We start from the raw sequence: 17,153 nt of genomic DNA on the forward strand, positions 1-17,153 counted from the left end.
CGGGCGCGCAGGCAGCCGCGCCCCTGCGCTGCGCGGCCCGCTCTGCCCTCCGGCAGCGCCTGGGGAGGGGGCGAACTTGTGTGTCCGCAGGGCGAGGGACCCCCGGGCTCGTGCTGCCGAGGAATGCAGGCGGGGGGCATCCTCCAGGTTTTCTCCAGGTTTTCATCCGTCTGGGAAGAAAAAAACCCACAACTGTTCAGTGAGGTTTTGTTTAGCTTCCTACAAGTTACCTGCTGCTGCTGGTTGATAATTACTTCTCTGGGAAATGTGGATTGTTTGGGTTTTTTTCGGAATCAGACATTCTGCCATCTATATAAAACACACACGCACAGACACATCTGTGTTTTCCCTGGTCTGTTTTGCAGCTAGACCTTTTTTTTTTTTTTTTTTTTTTAATGTATTCGAAAATTACAGGACACAGACCATGCTAATGTTTTACTAACACGTTTAGAATGTGAATGGTTGAACAAGAGATGCAAACAAAACTGTTTTTCTGTAGAGGCTCAAGGCTTGAGCTGGCAATTTAAAAAAAAATGGTGCCTATCTTCTGCAAAAATATATGGCGAGTTGCTGTGGTCAAGTGGTGTAATGAGGGCATAGGTGCATACAAATTATATCCTGTTTTATAAATACAAATGTGTGCAAATAACAATTATTGTATAAAAAGACAGATAACAAATAACGGACTGAATACTGAATTGGAGATATTTATGGTTAGTACTAATACCAGCCATGACCCTCAAGTTTATTTGCACCAAAATTAGGAAAAGCACAAAGTAACAGAAATCAACCTGACATTTATTGTTAAGAGAAGGTTGGATGCAGCTGTCTTGTGGAGAGGTGAGATGATGACTTACATATCACTCTGTCAAGGAAAATCAATTAGGATGCATCAGAAGAGGACCTGACATTCCTTCTCCCACCCTCCTCATAATGCCCAGAGGTACGACGGGTGCAGAATCTGAGGACTGGCTGGAAATTTCTGGTCAATTAAGTCTGGAAGCACCTATAAACTTTGGGTTTGAGATTTTTTTCCAATACTGATCGACATGATATTTGAGTATTTCTTGTGATTTTTAAAAAAATCTTTAATTAATTATTTGTAGAAGTGTTGACTTAAGAATATGGATAAGATACTTGTGTGTGCGCTGATCTTCAAGGAACATTTGTGTGATCAAACAGGCTACACAGAATATGTAACTTTTGTGGCCATCTAGCTTTTGCATTGTTCTGCATATATTTAGTAGTGATAGTTCTAAGAAAAATGAAGGGAACTTTTTCACTATTTTCAATTTTTATTACAGTCCAAGTGAACAAATGTAAAGATGTGGCCACAACCTTCCTCTTCTTAATCACTTCTGTGACACCAGCAAACCAAAAACCTACAGTTTTTTCAGGCCTCACTCTCACACACTGGCTTGAAATGGCGAGTCTGAATATACAAGGAATATAGGGGGGTTCTCTGTGTAAAGTAAAATTCAAAGGAAAAAGTGCTTGGTTTTTCCTGGGACCTAGTGTATATTTCTGATCTTATGTTGCAGAGTCTGTTGAATGGCTTGATGTGTTACAAACCTGATGACCCAGTTGAATACCTGGAAAGCTGTTTGCAAAAAGTGAAAGAGCTTGGAGGGTCAGAAAAAGTGAAATGGGATACTTTTGTCAGCCCAGAAAAGAAGACCCTGCCTCCACTCAATGGAGGACAAACAAGGAGGTCTTTTTTCAGAAATGGTAATGTATTAAGTATAAGAATGATAGTATTTCTTGTGCTCTGGGTGGTTTTACATCCACTACTGAATTATTTTACACCTGCTTCTATAGCAGATCATAATTTTTCATGGGCAGAGGACTCAGGATTCTGGTTCCTTGTATTCTGGCATTTGTTTTTCTTCTCCCATAATGGATGCTATGCAGAATTGAAAATTCTGATATTTTTTTCAGCCTAACGATGGGTACTTGCTGTGTAAATGTTTAACACATTCATGGAGAGATTTCTCATACCCTATCTAAAACATTTCCAAAGATAGGGGCAAAGTTGACTCAGTGGACTTTGTTTATATGTATAGTTAATCCTTATGGATAAATAACAAATTCAATGAAGTTACACTAGGATGTTTTTCTAGTTTATACTGGAGCTATATGCTAATTAACTGAATAGAAAGTAAATGATAAACACTTAGGAAAAGGTGCATCTCATCTAAATGTCATATCAACACCTGCAGTGATTTTATTTGTAATGTTAACAAAGAGTAATTAGCTCATTTCTTAGTTGCCATAGTTATTATTCCTTGCCATCCAGCATTTCACTAAACTAATTAACAGGAATACTATGACTGTTTCTGTGTACAGCATGTATGACCAAAAGAGTTCTGCTTGACAGTACAGGTTGTATGCACAATGTAACACTTATCGGAGGCCACTGCTGAACTCTGAGCACGATGGGCAGATTTTCATGAAAAAGCTGACATGCTGGTAAAGAAATGCCAAAGAAAACTGACTCCTAGTGGTTCTAATTTAATAAATCAGCTAGTAGAGGCAAGGAATATTTAAAATAGTAAGAGCAGGTGCACTGTAAACCTGGAGATATTTATGCTTTATGTTTATTTATTATACTTTAAATCTGTGTAAACAATGAATTTTGAATTTTCTGTGTATTTCCACAATTCCCAGTTTCTCCTACTATTTTACAGTGATGCCTGATAATTCTAACTTCCCGTACCGACGGTATGACAGACTCCCTCCAATCCAACAGTACTCCATAGAAAGTGACACCGACCTCTCTGAAACTGCTGAGCTAATTGAGGAATATGATGTATTTGATCCTGCAAGACCTCGACCAAAAATTATCCTTGTCATAGGTATGAAGGCAGAGTTATTCTGGCAAGATTTTCTTTGTTACTTTGCCTTTTTATTTGCACTGCAAATGCACTGCATGCCTATATGTATTTAAATACAATCTTTCCATCTTCTGTAGCAAGTGCATGCAGCCCAGCTAGGGAGTATCAGAAAGTTAAATTCTTAGTGATGGGAATACAGCATCCCAACTGTCAGCTTTTGGGGGGTTACAGTGAGCACCTGTGGTCATGCTCTGTAGACTGGATGCCCATTAGCAGCTGAAGAGCTTGAGGCTTGCTTATTTAATCGAAAAGAAAAGCAACTTACACTTTTCAGAACAGCTTCCCAGTGTGAACCAAAGTGCTCTTCCAGAGAGTGCTCCAGATCTGAACTAAAACACTTGTAGATGTACTCAGCTGTTCACAAAAAATGGTATTTAAAAATATTAGATAAACCAGCTCAAAAAGGTGATAGGGCACTGTTGACCAGGTGTAGTGAGAGAATATGGTCACTAGTCCATTGCATTGATGAATTAATCCCTAGATCTATTTAGCAAATGAATCCTGTGCCATCTTCAGGGAGAGTGAGCAACCAGTTAACATTAGTTAATTGTGCCCTATCCCCACGTTTTTGCATGCTATTTAGTGTCCTTTCTGAGCAACTCATTCTTTCAAGCCTCAAACAAGCATACAGTTTGTTAAAACATAGCTGCAAGTTAAGCCTAAATCAATGTTTTATTCTGTTTCTGAATTTATGTTCTTTGAGTTAGTATTGTCATCTGGGAGAGTCTTCAGAATATTTACCACTGGGCCTAATTGTCTGATTCTCTGGACTGTTTAAATAGTTACAGTGCAGGTGCCAGGTGATGGAGAATCACATTTTTAGACTATAAAGCCTTATTCATATTCAAGAGAGATAATGCTTCCATAACAGAGAATAGTATGTAGTGTTGTAAAAGGGAATATAAATTCTCTGTATTAGAGAATGGGATCTCCAAGAACAGCATGTCCTCTAGGTTCTGCATCCAACCATTCTTTGAAATGTGAGATACGAATGTATTGAAAACAGAACATGTGGTGTTTTCCTAGATATTTGTGGTATGCCAAAAGTATTGCCTAGGCATTTGAATTTTCTTAATCTTTTGTTTCAGAATTACAAATCTCAACCTGCAAATCTCTCCATGTGCCATTGAACTATAAAAAAAATGGATTAGATGGAGAAATAACACATGCCTTTCTTTCATCTTAGTTAATTAGCTATCCTTCCTTTTCATAAAGGAGAAAAAAAATGGCTTTTCAGTGACCACAGATTGAAATCCATGTAGCTCTACTGCAGTAGAGCAATGAATAAAGGTTTGATCTAGGTGAAATAAAGAGAGATTGATTTTCACCTCTGGAATTGAGTGCAGGAGTATTTGAAGTTAAATCCTTGAATGCCAACATATAGTGAACAGACTCTGGATTTTACAGAGCTTTTCTTTCCCCCCATTTATATAGAGAACATTGTAAACATTCCACAAGGCTATTTCAGGTTTATTTTCCAACTGAGTTTCTCTGAATCCATCTGTTATAGCATGATCTGATAGAAGCACAATACAATATGTAGCTTAGCTGTTAGTGTCCAAATTTATACACTATCAAGGAAATTTCTCCCAAATTCAACTATCTGTTGAGAAAGCACATAAAACCACAAGCTGGCAAGAGTAAAAGGATAACTAATATACTGAATGAGAGAAAATTTAAAATGTGTACTATTAATTTCAAGAGACAAATATTGTACACCAAAACTGTGCTGCATATTTTTCAGTTTTCATAAAATGTCAGCAGAAACTTCAGTTAAACAAGCTACTTATGTATAACTAGTGACAACTACACTCCCTAGCTGGGACGTTACTGGCTCCATTCATTGCTGGAGACTGAAATGAATAGATGTCAAAGACCTGTCTTCTGCTTCACATTTTCTTTAATACACACTTTTCTTTAGTAATCTTTTTAATGCTTCCATAAAGGTTTTTACAACTTCTTTGCTTTATGAAAGTTATCCTTATAATGAACTAGGTAGCCCCAAGGCAAAAGAGAACTCTCTTATAAAGGTGGAGGTTTTGTGCTTTTTCTGAGTTTGCAGAAAAGTCTTCTACTGAAATGTAAAGTTAAAGAGCTGCAACATGAGTATTCAGCTGGATTTTAGGAAAATCTAATGGAAGCAGCCAGGATGACATAAATCTAATTCACTGGAAAATTAAGTTTCTAAGGCATTATAACAGTAGGAAACAACATTGTGTTTAACAGTGTGCTTCCTGACATATTTTGACAAATGCATTTTAATTATTGATACAGCCTGAATACAAAAATCTTTAAAAATTAATTACCTGGTATCATTAGGCCCATAGTTCAGTATTTTTTTAAACTGCATTGAATTAAAAATATTAGTTAATATAAAAAATATTCCTATTTCCTTTTATAATAAACATTTAAAGAAAATATCAAAGATAGTACTGTTAGCTGTTGGCCTCTTGGTTAAATCCAGTACACAGCTAAATTTTAAAATATTAATTTCAGAAATCTTATTTATTTTGAATTCACAACAATATAAGCAAAACTGAAATTTTGAACTTCCTTCAACAAGACTAGATTAAAACAACTGCTTTAGTAAAACTTTTTGGGCATTCATTTTACATGCAACAAATGTTGTCTAGTCTAGACATCTTCTAAGAAATATGGAAAATAATCATGCTTTTCTTGAATAATGTGTAATTTCAGAATAAGGGAAAAGAATGAAAAACAAAAGTTATTTGATTTTTCTTTCTTATGAACAGTTTGCCAGTATGATTTATCAAAGAGTCAGCAATTGATACATAGTTCAATAAGTTATAATGATTTGCTGTGGGAAGTCATTCACTTTTATTACCTGAATATGTCCCCTTAGATTGCAAAGGGATAATGCCAGCTTGCTATAAAGGGATATTTTTTGATTTAGAAAAACAAAATGTATGAGAAATTTATGAACATTAAAGCAAATACTTTATTCATTTTTTTTCTGCTTGCAAATCTAAATTGAAAAAACAGAAGCGCTGAATTACACATTTTCTTCTGCTTCTCTTTCATGGCAAAGCAAAGCAGGGGTGTGAAGTCTATCTACTTGGTTTTGAAAATATTTTTTTTTCAGCTATTTTATGGTTTCACAGAGACTGATGCTTTTTCAAGTAATAGTTCTGTTTTTCTGGCATCTTTTATATCTCTGCTGGAATAGGGATTTTCCTTTTTGTCAGATTTTTGTTTTCTAATTTTCTACACATTACCTATGTAAGTTTTGCGTCTCTATGGTTTCTGGGGTGTAACATAGTCTGTTTCAGACTTGTCTTGAGTTTCCAGAGCAATAAACTGAATTTCCTTGTTTGAAAGTTTTATATCGGCAGGAATTAAGCACAGCGTTGGCTCCAATGTGTTTTATAAACCCTTTGCTCCAAATCACAGTTATAACCTACGACACCTTTTTTTCCCTGTAGTTAGTATTATTGCCAGTTAATAAAGCCACAATTTCATAGTTATAAATGTTACCCTTATAAGTAAACACAAGCATATAGAAGATATATTATTTATATATTTTGCTCATTAGATTGTAATATGTGGTCTTAGATACAGAGAGAGGGTTGCTTATGGAAGTCTTTATACAAAACGAATAGACATTCCAGGAACAAGTAAGGATGCTATTAATTCACCTGGCAAAATCTGCTCCTGGCAGCAGTCTTCAATTGCACTTATTTATGCTGTTCTTTCCATGTAAGAAAGAAGAAACTGAGAATCAGTTACTCCAAACCTACTATCATCCCAGATTACCAAAAGCCTGTAATAATCTGTAAACTACATGGAATTATTGCTTTTCAACATTTGTATCAGGTACATTTTTTTTTATATAGGAGTGAAACACAAGGTAAGCTTTGGTGAAATGCATTTGTCATGGGGAAGGCTGAGCCACCAAAGAGAGAAGGGAGAGCCAAAGCCGAATTCCATTGTGGCCACTGTAGTGGAGGAGGTGATTCCTAGTATATCAGATGCTTGTGTATCTACAAAAGGAAAACAGCCTTTATTCTAACAAAAAGGAAAGCTGAACTGTCTATGAAAGGAGTTCAAGCTGAAAAAGTAAGCCCATTTAGATCATCTGGAGAAACTGAAATAAAATAATAGTTGTAAAATCTAACATAATCTGCTGCAAGAAGAGAAAAAGCATGTGCCTTTTTCTGGAGAAACAAGAAGTGAACTGAATGAGCAAAAAATCATCTTCAGTTATAACCTTACTGTACATGGATAAGATGTGGTTCTTCTTTAATTTCTTTGCTTGTGTGTCTTATGAACATCTGTAACTAGTTGGATGTTACAGATACATGCTTGTATTTGTGTTTATCTTAACCTGGTTTGATGTAAGCATTATTCAAACTAATTATATAATGATAAAGTCTTTTTTCCCCCAAGGGTATAATTAAACTGTCTCAGGGTATGGGAACACCATAACAGCATCCAAGTTTTCCAGTGCATTCTCTTCAAATTGGTCCTGATCTGAGTTACAAAGTCCAGGTGAAGAGTTACCATCACAGCCTGAGGGGTACAGAGGAGTTCCAAGTGACTATTGGTGACACTCAGAGTTCTCTGACATGTAAATTGGAGCACAGATTTGAATCTGGATACACAAAGAGTGTCATAGCCATAAATGAAGCAATATTGTAAAGTTTATCCTGCAGTCAAATCTGTATTCACTTTAGAAATGCCTAAAAGGTATTTATGACACTAATACAGATAACATGACAGCTATATGATTACTAACATTTACTTTCATTGCATTGCTGTATTTTTTAAAGTTCATAGAAAACATATTTTTAATAAATCTTAATTTTTTGTCTGGTGAAATACAATTCAGTGTTCTCACACAAATCCCCAAAATCTAGGCACTTAGTGTTGGGAAATCAAATCAGAAGATTTGTTTTGGTTTTGCTTTTTGACACTATTCAGTAACATACATTTTTCTATATACAAACGTCTTTTTATCAAAGCAATTGTCTGGTTTTATGTACTGGATTTCAGCTTCTTTGTTCTTCATGTCATCATGTGTCCTTTTTAGTTCAGACATAATGTGGGTTTTTCTACATGCATTCTTACCTCTGCTGTCCAGCTGACCTTCACTTCAGCATTCCCTGCTATGTAACATAGCTGATTTCTGTGATTTTGATACCTATTCTGCCAGTGCTATATTGAAGGGCCTCCTTATTCTTGAAGTTGTCCAGCAAGCTGAACAAATTGCTTCCCTATCAGGTACTTCAAGCATCAATAGCAGAAGTATGCATGGTTCAATAAAAGTCCTTGTACCAAATCACTATGGAAACATCTCAGCTGATTATTTAATATTTTTCTGTATTTTAAATTTAGGAAACCTCAGAAATTCATGCAAGCGTATTTAGGGACAGATTTTATTAGTTCCATTTCATGACTAGTTCATTGATTCCACTGGTTTACTTAACCAAGTATAATTCTTTCTGACATCAGTACACTTCAGACTGTCTGGCTCTATCTTCGGATTTAGAGTTCAAGAAAAGACCAGTTCATTTGTCTCTTCCTCTGCTACAAAACAAGGAAAATTCCTTTTCAGCAGCAGCTCTAGAATGAGGTCACAGCTAAAATAACATATTTACTTTTAATTTTCAAGTAGATTTTTATTACTTTTATATTTATTTTTACTTCATTTTACAAACTGTTCCCTGTATGATGGGGTAGGTGAGACCCATTTCTAAACAGCTGGTAGCAAGTCATACAGATGCAAGATTTTCTGTAATGATGTAAAAATTGGTTCTGATAGCAAAGATTTCACATGTTTGGGTACTTCAGATGAAAGCTGAATTTAATATTTTCCTGTAAATACCAACAGGTGGCCCAGGAAGTGGTAAAGGAACACAGAGTTTGAAAATAGCAGAACGTTATGGATTTAACTACATATCAGTTGGTGAATTGTTAAGGAAGAAGATCCACAGCACAAGCAGCAATAGAAAATGGAGTCTAATTGCCAAAATAATTACTACTGGAGAACTGGCCCCTCAGGTACAGCACATCATGTATTAATATTAGCTTTGAAGGAATTGTACATGCTGTATTACTGTGCACCATCAAGTGCACAATTGCACATTGCAATATTAAATAAATAACTTACTTTCTCTGTGAAAGGAAACAACCATAACTGAGATAAAGCAGAGATTAATGCAGATCCCTGATGAAGAGGGTATAGTGATTGACGGATTTCCCAGGGATGTTGCCCAGGCAATCTCCTTTGAGGACCAAGTAAGAGCTTGTTTTTATTCTTAAAATAACTTACATATTTCTACAATAGTTAAGCTTCTTGAAATCATTAGTAAGATTCCAAGAAAGACTAGATGTTATTTCTAACTGAGCATTGCTTTTTAAATCTTTGCCACTACATAATTACAGGTTGACAAAAGGTTATTCTTTTGCTTTACATTACATTATGTTCTGTCTAAAGACAGAATATACTGTAAAAAGACAATGTAATAACATAACCAATAATCCAAGCCTCTTATCTCAGAAATGAAAAACCTCTCAAGATGAAGAAGAAAATAACATCAAATCTAACAATTAATATATTTTATATCTTAGTGATTTATAAATGGGGAAGACACTATATTCCATATCTATTAGTTCAATTTCATACTTAAATCAGTGGGTATCTTCACAGCACTTTTAATCTCAAGTTTATTACAGTGCATTGAAAAAACTCAAACAAAATAAGGGTTAAAACTGCCCATGTTGTGCAAGTTTTTGTAAACCAAAAATGATGCTCTTTTTTTAGAAATTTAGATCATCCTTCTTATTCTAAACTACAATTCTAAGGTTTACTCAGCTAAAACTGTGTTACCACGTTCTATTCACATGTTGTTTTCATGTGTGTATTTTAATCTAAAAATACTTTATTCAATGGAAAAACAAACAGCTTAGGTCATTTTCTGATCAAGCACTATTAATGTAACAGTTCGGGTCACAAGTAAAGGTTGCAGTTTCAGAGCTGAATAAAATTTTTAGAGTGCCCTTCATGTAGAGCATTTCAGAGTCCTTCACAATTGCTGGTATACTGCCATTTCTGTACTTTGAATTCTAAGTGGCATTGCCAAGGCAGAAGTAACAAAAGAAAGCAGCTAATGAGGCATTTCATTAGTGTGCTTTTATAAGGTATTATTCTGGGAAAAATTTAGAAGACTGAATTGAGGAAATGAAAGGCAACAGATAAAATAGTTATTACAGAAAATAACCAGTGACTGCCAGCTATATCTCCTTATAATTAGCAGAAGATAAGATTATTTTGTAAATGAAACAGCACAAATTTAGGCTTAATGTTAATTTCCTTGCCTCATTTTTTTGTCCCATGTATTGTGTGATAGTGTGACTTAAATGCATTTCTTGATGCGAAAATTCTGTGCTAATGTTGTGTTTGATGAAAGAATGGGGGATGTGAAACTGAAGAACGGACAGGAATTAAGTGCTTTGAGTTATCTTAGGTTGAAATTCTCCTACAAAGCAGTATCTGTTAAACAATACTTGAGTATCCATCATAGAATGCATTAGTAATACCACCAAGAAGTGGAGTACAGTAGGTAATAGAAAAAGTCCAGGCAATACTGTGCTGTAGAAGGGTAGACAGAAGGACACTATGTTTCATATATGTTTGAACCCTCCCTTTGCACCATTCTTATATGCTTGCTAATATTCTTCAGAGAAAATGTAGGATGGATTTAGTAATTTTAAACCTGACTATATTCTTAGAGATTCATTGTTTTCAGTCCAATGGGATTTGCTAAATCACACTCCTCAAGGCCTGATTCTGCCTGAAAGGTGGATGACTATCTGAGTTTTAAAAAAATCTAGGAGCACTTCATATTGGGCCGACTTTCAATCCTATCTGTCCTAGAATAATATGGGAAAGGGAAGAAGGAATCAGAATTTTTATAGGAGCATAGGAAGCAAAATTTGGTCTGTTTAAACTCCCCCCTGACCTCTTACATGAGCTTATCTAAGGCCATAGAAATAAATGTACAAAGGATGCACATAGAATAATTTTGGTTGAAAAAGACCTTTAAGATCAAGTCCAACCATTAACATAACGTAAACATGCTTCAGCATACAACATCTTTTTAATTCAGTGGGATATGTTCAGTATTTTATCTCGGTTTTAGATTTTACAGAAATAAAATATGCTTGTTGTTTCCTTACATTTTTCAGTTTAGTAAACCATAATGCTACACATGTAGGTAGGAAGGTCTTGTGCTAAGGAAAGGGGACTATCAGCAGATGTGGCACCCATCTTCCTTTACAGGATGAGGCTGACAGTAATCTATAGCATGTCAGGTGATTTACATTATATATAGTAACATTTTTAAGGCACTCAGAGATCCCTCAATGAGAAGTGCAATTGAGTTGTGGAGAATTCAGTAATCAACTGTTGTGATAATTAGTGTAGGTATGCAATTAAAGATGCTATGGGGATTTTCCACAGCTTGGAAATGTTATAGCTTTCTTGCTAGCTGTGGGTAGGAGAACAGAACAGAATTGTTCTCATGAGCCAAAAGTTTCAAGAGGATAATTAGTTGAAATTTCAGCAAATAAAGTTTTGACTAAATGGTAAGACACTTTATAGTTAGAAGATCTATTAAGCAATGGAACATCCTTCTAAAGAAAATTGTGAAACCCCACAAAATGCACATAGGCAGATGACATTATTCTGTAATACATACACGTTATTCTTACAATGACATCCCCTGTAGAACTGATATCTATGAATAAAAAGTTCTGAATAAGAACTAATGTTTATTGTTAGCATTAATTTTGTCATGGGTAAATACTTATTCTTACATATGATCCCTTTAAGACCATTACATGTTTATGTACCTGAAAACAGCAGCAAAGGTTGTGTGACAGAAGCCATTTCAGAGGTCACATTTAGGAGAACTGCCAAAAGAGGCCTTCTGCAGGAATTACTATTTATTTGTTTTCCCTCATTCATGATCCCTTCTCAGCTGTTGATTGCAAGGGTTCTAAAATGCAATTGTGTACTTTTCAACAGTGACTTTACACTACTATTATTTGTTCCATATAGCAGCTAGCCTCTGTGAGGCATGATGCAGTGGGGTCAAGAAAGTACCTGGACCAAGTAAGAGTCCAGGAAGTCAAAACTTGGACCAGATTTGAGCTGCCCACAGTGGTCAGTGAAAGGTGGATCAGGAGAGAACTTCTAGTTTTGGGTCTGAGCCACTTCATATCCCCTTTCTCCACTAGTGCATGTTGTGGACAGTAGATGATGAACAACTGAAAGGCAAGATATAAAGGGTATAAAACCTGTCTTGTTCCCAAACACTCACACTCTAGTTCACTGGAGAGTGTTTATGGAACCTCTTTGTATATATCATTACATGGCTTTTACCAGTAAGAACTGTGCTGAGTAATCATAAACTAGTTTATACTGGAAATGGTTCACCATATTAGTAAAGGAAAAATAATCTAAGGTGCCAGGTTTCTCCTACAAGTACATGTAAAATCTAGCTGTGCTGTGTTTGCAGACATCTTTAATGTAACAAATTATTTATGCTAAAATAATCCCTTCAGTTTTATAGTTCACATAGTGTCAAGTCTCAGAAACAGCTAAGTTTTCATAATTACTCATTTTGTGAAAAAATCAAATAGATACATATATGTCTGAACTACAGTTACACACCTATCCTGCATAATATTTTAGTATAGAAACACACAGTGGTAATGAGTTAGAATCATAGAATGGTTTGGTTTTGAAGAGACCTGAAAGATCTTCTAGTTCCAATCTCCTGCAGGGGCAGGGACACCTCCCGCTAGATCAGGTTGCTCCAAGCCCCATCCAACCTGGCCTTGAACACTTCCAGGGAGGGGGCATCCACAACTTCCCTGGGCAACCTGGGCCAGGGTCTCACCACCCTCACAGGAAAGAGGTTTTTTCCTACTATATAATCTAAATCTACCCTATTTCAGGTAGAAACCATTCCCCTTGTCCTATCACTCCATGGCCTTGTAAGAAGTCCCTCTCCAGCTTTCCTGTAGCCCCCTTTCTCCTGCCCCCCCAATTCTTGTTGAACTTCGCTTGTATTGCACTTGCTGCTACTACCAGCACATTTTTATTCCTTTGAGTAATCCAGAAAGTGAACTTTTCTCTGGGAAAAAATGTTATTTTTAGTAAACAAGTCAAAGTAAACTAACTTATGCTAACATTACCAAACACTGGTACAGCTAAAAGATTACAATTTTGTGCTTATCATGTTGCCAGACTCTCATGCGGACAGCGAGTTCTCAGCACGTTGCTAGGCAGAATTGTGCTAAAACACACTGCATCTCAGTGACTAAACTGCCTAAGATAAAGCAATGTGTCATTTGCAGCACTCAGAGTATTTCTCTTTCTGCTCAGATCTATAAACCAGAAGTAACAAGCATTGCTTCCAAGAAATAATGTCAATCTGGAATAAGTGGATTAAATAACACTTTACACATTTAAGGAAGTTTGTGTATGAATGAAAGCTTTTTTCCTTCTCTTTTATTGATTTTTGTTAACTGTTCCTATCATCCATATAATTTGAACAGGAAAGAAGTCTTTAAGATGGCAACAGTGAGGTTTTCAGGTTTTCAGCCATGCTTGCCAAACAGCAGCAACTCTGGTCACTTATTTACACCAGCTTCGTTTCTTAACAGTCAGCTACTCATTGCAGACTCATGGCAGCCTGTGAGAACTCACAGCCATGAACACTGCAGTTTTCTTTGACTTTCTTTCAGTTTTCTCTGAACTCATCTGAGTTGAAATAAAGCCTCTATTTTTCTCTGTGAGGATGGAATACATCACAGAATCACAGAATGCTACGGGTTGGAAGGGACCTCGAAAGATCACCTAGTCCAACCCCCCTGCCAGAGCAGGATCACCCAGAGCACATCACACAGGAACGTGTCCAGGCGGGTTTTGAATGTCTCCAGTGAAGGAGACTCCACAACCTCTCTGGGCATCCTGTTCCAATGCTCTGTCACTCTCACAGTGAAAAAGGTTTTCCGTATGTTTATGTGGAACCTCTTATGCTCCAGCTTGCACGCATTGCCCCTTGTCCTGTCATTGGACATCACCTATAACTTCTCTCATAATGTTGGACTGTTGCCAAATCCTGACTCTCCCAGTTCTTAATTCCAGAAAGCAGCAGTGGTACTGCCAACAGTTTTGATAGAGGTATGTTTAATACAGCTTGAATCATGTAACTGAGAGAATCTCAGCTCTCACTTTAAAACAACATTTTGAGCAGTCGTGGTCGTGGAGAAAAAATGAAAACATGAATTTTGATGTCTTAAAAGCAAATAGAACTTCCTGTTTATGTATTTGTTTTAAATATATGATATTTTCTATATTTTTATAAATTTGAAATCCTTCTGTGTAGTACTGCAGATTTAATACTGATTCATTTAGCCTTTCAGTTTAAGCCTAGGCTGTCCTAAACCTCTTAATTTCTAAGACATCTATGATCTCTGCTGAGTGCAAATAGTAGAAATGTTTAGATTCCAAGCACACACTGAAAAATGCCAAGGAGAAAGTGGTTTATTTACCATTAACGTGTCAACTTGAAATTCAGCAATTCACCTACAGTACCAGCATGCTCAAGCATGCTAAGTATCTTTCTCCCCAGTAATACTATAATGAAACGCCTCTGACTGGTGTATTGAACTCAAATGACTTGTGAAGAAGAAACTGCAACTTGACTTTCTATATAATCTCTCGCATGGAAATAAGTTTTTACCCTTCCCAGGAGAAAAAATTTCTCACTTCAGTATTTTCCAGTTAATGTCAATTACTGCTTTGGTTTGGGGCTTCTTTTCCCTCACTTTCAGTCACTCATGCATAACTTTCCTTCTGGTTCCAATGATTCCTTCACCAACATTAACCCTGTTAGTTTCAACAGAGTGAGTGCAGATGAAGTTTGCTTAAAATATATTAATTTGCGTTTTGTTAATAATGAAATTAAATGTGCAATAGCTGTTAGAATTAATGAATGCTCACTAATAAATGTAATTTAATTCATTGACAAAAGAAAAAGACTATTTTTGTAGAAATTATTTTTAATTTTTTTATATTATCTAGGTGACAAGATTATATTTGAAGAATTAAAAACTTAATTTAAATAAAAACAGAGGCAGTATATTTCATCTGATTCTTTGTTTAAAATGTTCTTAAGAATATTTATAAATGCAGTATACCTACAAAAAATAACTAGTTAATCTTGGCTGTGATTCAAGTTTACTTCTAAACTCCTAAATAAATTCTGTAAGAAAATCATGAGAAGCAATTGTGCTGAAGTAGAACTATACAGATGGCACAATGTACAATGCTGGGAAAAACTGACTTGTCCTCTCACAGCCTCACAGGCTAAGGGCAGCAGGCCTATTCCTCCAAGTCTAATGATGCCTCTAGCCCCCTCAAAGCTTGACATAGGTGTGTGTGGCCAGCTGACCTATCATGGTCCAGCTGCCAAGCTCATCCTCTGCAAAGAGCTTCTCATGGAAAACCTGCTTTGTCACTCACCAAGACTGTGAGCTCCAGAGCAACTAGTAAAATTAATGCAACACTTCTGTGAATCTTTGTAAGAGGAAAGAATGTGTTCTTTGCAATAGGTTTTTGTTCTGGTAAAGGTATTTTGTTTGCATCATGGTCTACATGTTTTCTTCATTTTATTGCCTCCTCAACTTCTATCTCTCTTCTCCCAAATCTCCACTTCACTGTTCCAGGCTGATAAGCCTTAGGTACAGTTCCCCTGCTGGAGATGTGTACCCAGTCATCTGCATGAGGAGTGGGAGGGCTAGCACATCACCACTCTGCATTGCTGTGGTTCCTCTCATTCGTTCTCTTTGGCCCTGTGAGTTTTACGCTGCTTTCTTAAAGCCAAGCCTGAGAAGGAAGCTCGTGCACTCTCCTGGGAAGGGCAAGCAGTGGCTCAATTTTCTGTGGGGTAACAGACCCTAGACCTCAGGTTTCCTGTTTTTCTGGACTAAAGGCTCTTCTCTGCTAGCCAAACTAGACAAAGGAGAGCTCATCCAGTGCTGGTCCTTAGCTCACAGGAGAAGACCTGATATTCTGAATTCAGATTTGATGGAATTGCATGCTGAGCAGTTCTGCATCAGAGACAGGGATTCCTATTGACAGGCTTAAAGAAAATCTGAATCATTTCTCCCTGAAGACACCTGCTTCTCTCAGTCAATTATTAGGGAGCCTAATTATGTATTCTGGGCAGTTTGCTGGAAGGCTGCTTCTTGGACAGTGTGAATGTGGTTCAAAAGCAGTTACCAGAAAAAAAATCTGTCAGCAGGATTCATTCTTTGACAACATGATTCATCATTTTGCTTTTCTAAAACAAAAAAACCTATGCAAACAGTCTAGTAAGCCAGCAGAGATGGAACTACAGAAAACAAATAAGTAGTTACAAACGGGAGCATCCATAGAATGGACATAAACTAGCTTGATAGTGACCTTTACCAATTAGAATAAAATGCACTGTTAAATTAATGACACTTGTTCAGTTAAGTTTTCTCAGGGGTATCTAGTAGAACATACCAGGAATTAAGAAACAGAATTTTTGTATTTTGCCTAATGAGGAATAATGAAAGACACTGTAATCATCTCAATTCCTAGCAAACAACCACACTACTCTCACTAAGAAGAGGAGATGTAGGAAATATCCCCAGAGAATAGAGAACATCTTTCCACTTATACTGCTTTGCATCAGTAACACCATCAACTTGCATGGAATTACTCTCAGTTTACTTCTTGTTCCAGTTTAGGAAGGAGATTCAGACCCAAAGAGAGTAGGATTTACTTACTAGTAAATACTATTCTAAAAAATGAGATGAGGTACCCACCAGTTTTATTCTGAGTTGATGCCATATGCTCTTTGTCTCATTTAAAATTCAGAAGGTTGTGAATAACAAGAAACCCGTCTGTTCCCATAGGCAAAGATTCTCCCTTCTGCTTAGTTCCAGTTAGTAAGTAATCAAATTAACTTCCCTAAGCTCCACAATCCATTCTCATATGTATTTCTGGACATGAATAAGACCCTCAGCCTTCAGCACAAGATGAGCATTATGGGAAATCATCATGAAGGAATCCAGTTCTTCTGTCTATGCTGGTTCTGTACAGCTTTTCTACAAGCTGAGTCTCAGAATAAAACTTATTCCCTAGTCATAAACCTCAACAACAGTTAGTTCTGAGTTTAAAAAATAGCTTTGTTT

At 36.4% G+C, this 17,153-nt stretch overlaps 1 protein-coding gene across 1 annotated transcript in view; it reads left to right on the forward strand.

The window, feature by feature from the left end:
* The first annotated feature begins 1,544 nt into the window (after positions 1-1,544).
* AK5 (adenylate kinase 5) overlaps positions 1,545-17,153 on the forward strand; it is a 70,340-nt gene continuing 54,731 nt past the window's right edge. Inside the window, exons 1-4 of the mRNA XM_010006725.1 lie at positions 1,545-1,728; positions 2,688-2,855; positions 8,746-8,915; positions 9,039-9,152. Coding sequence (XP_010005027.1) covers positions 1,560-1,728; positions 2,688-2,855; positions 8,746-8,915; positions 9,039-9,152 — 621 coding nt within the window. The 5' untranslated portion in view covers positions 1,545-1,559. The remainder of the gene's footprint in view (positions 1,729-2,687; positions 2,856-8,745; positions 8,916-9,038; positions 9,153-17,153) is intronic.

Source organism: Chaetura pelagica, unplaced genomic scaffold, assembly GCF_000747805.2.
Source record: "Chaetura pelagica isolate M959 unplaced genomic scaffold, ChaPel_1.0 scaffold69, whole genome shotgun sequence".
Lineage (NCBI taxonomy): Eukaryota > Metazoa > Chordata > Aves > Apodiformes > Apodidae > Chaetura > Chaetura pelagica.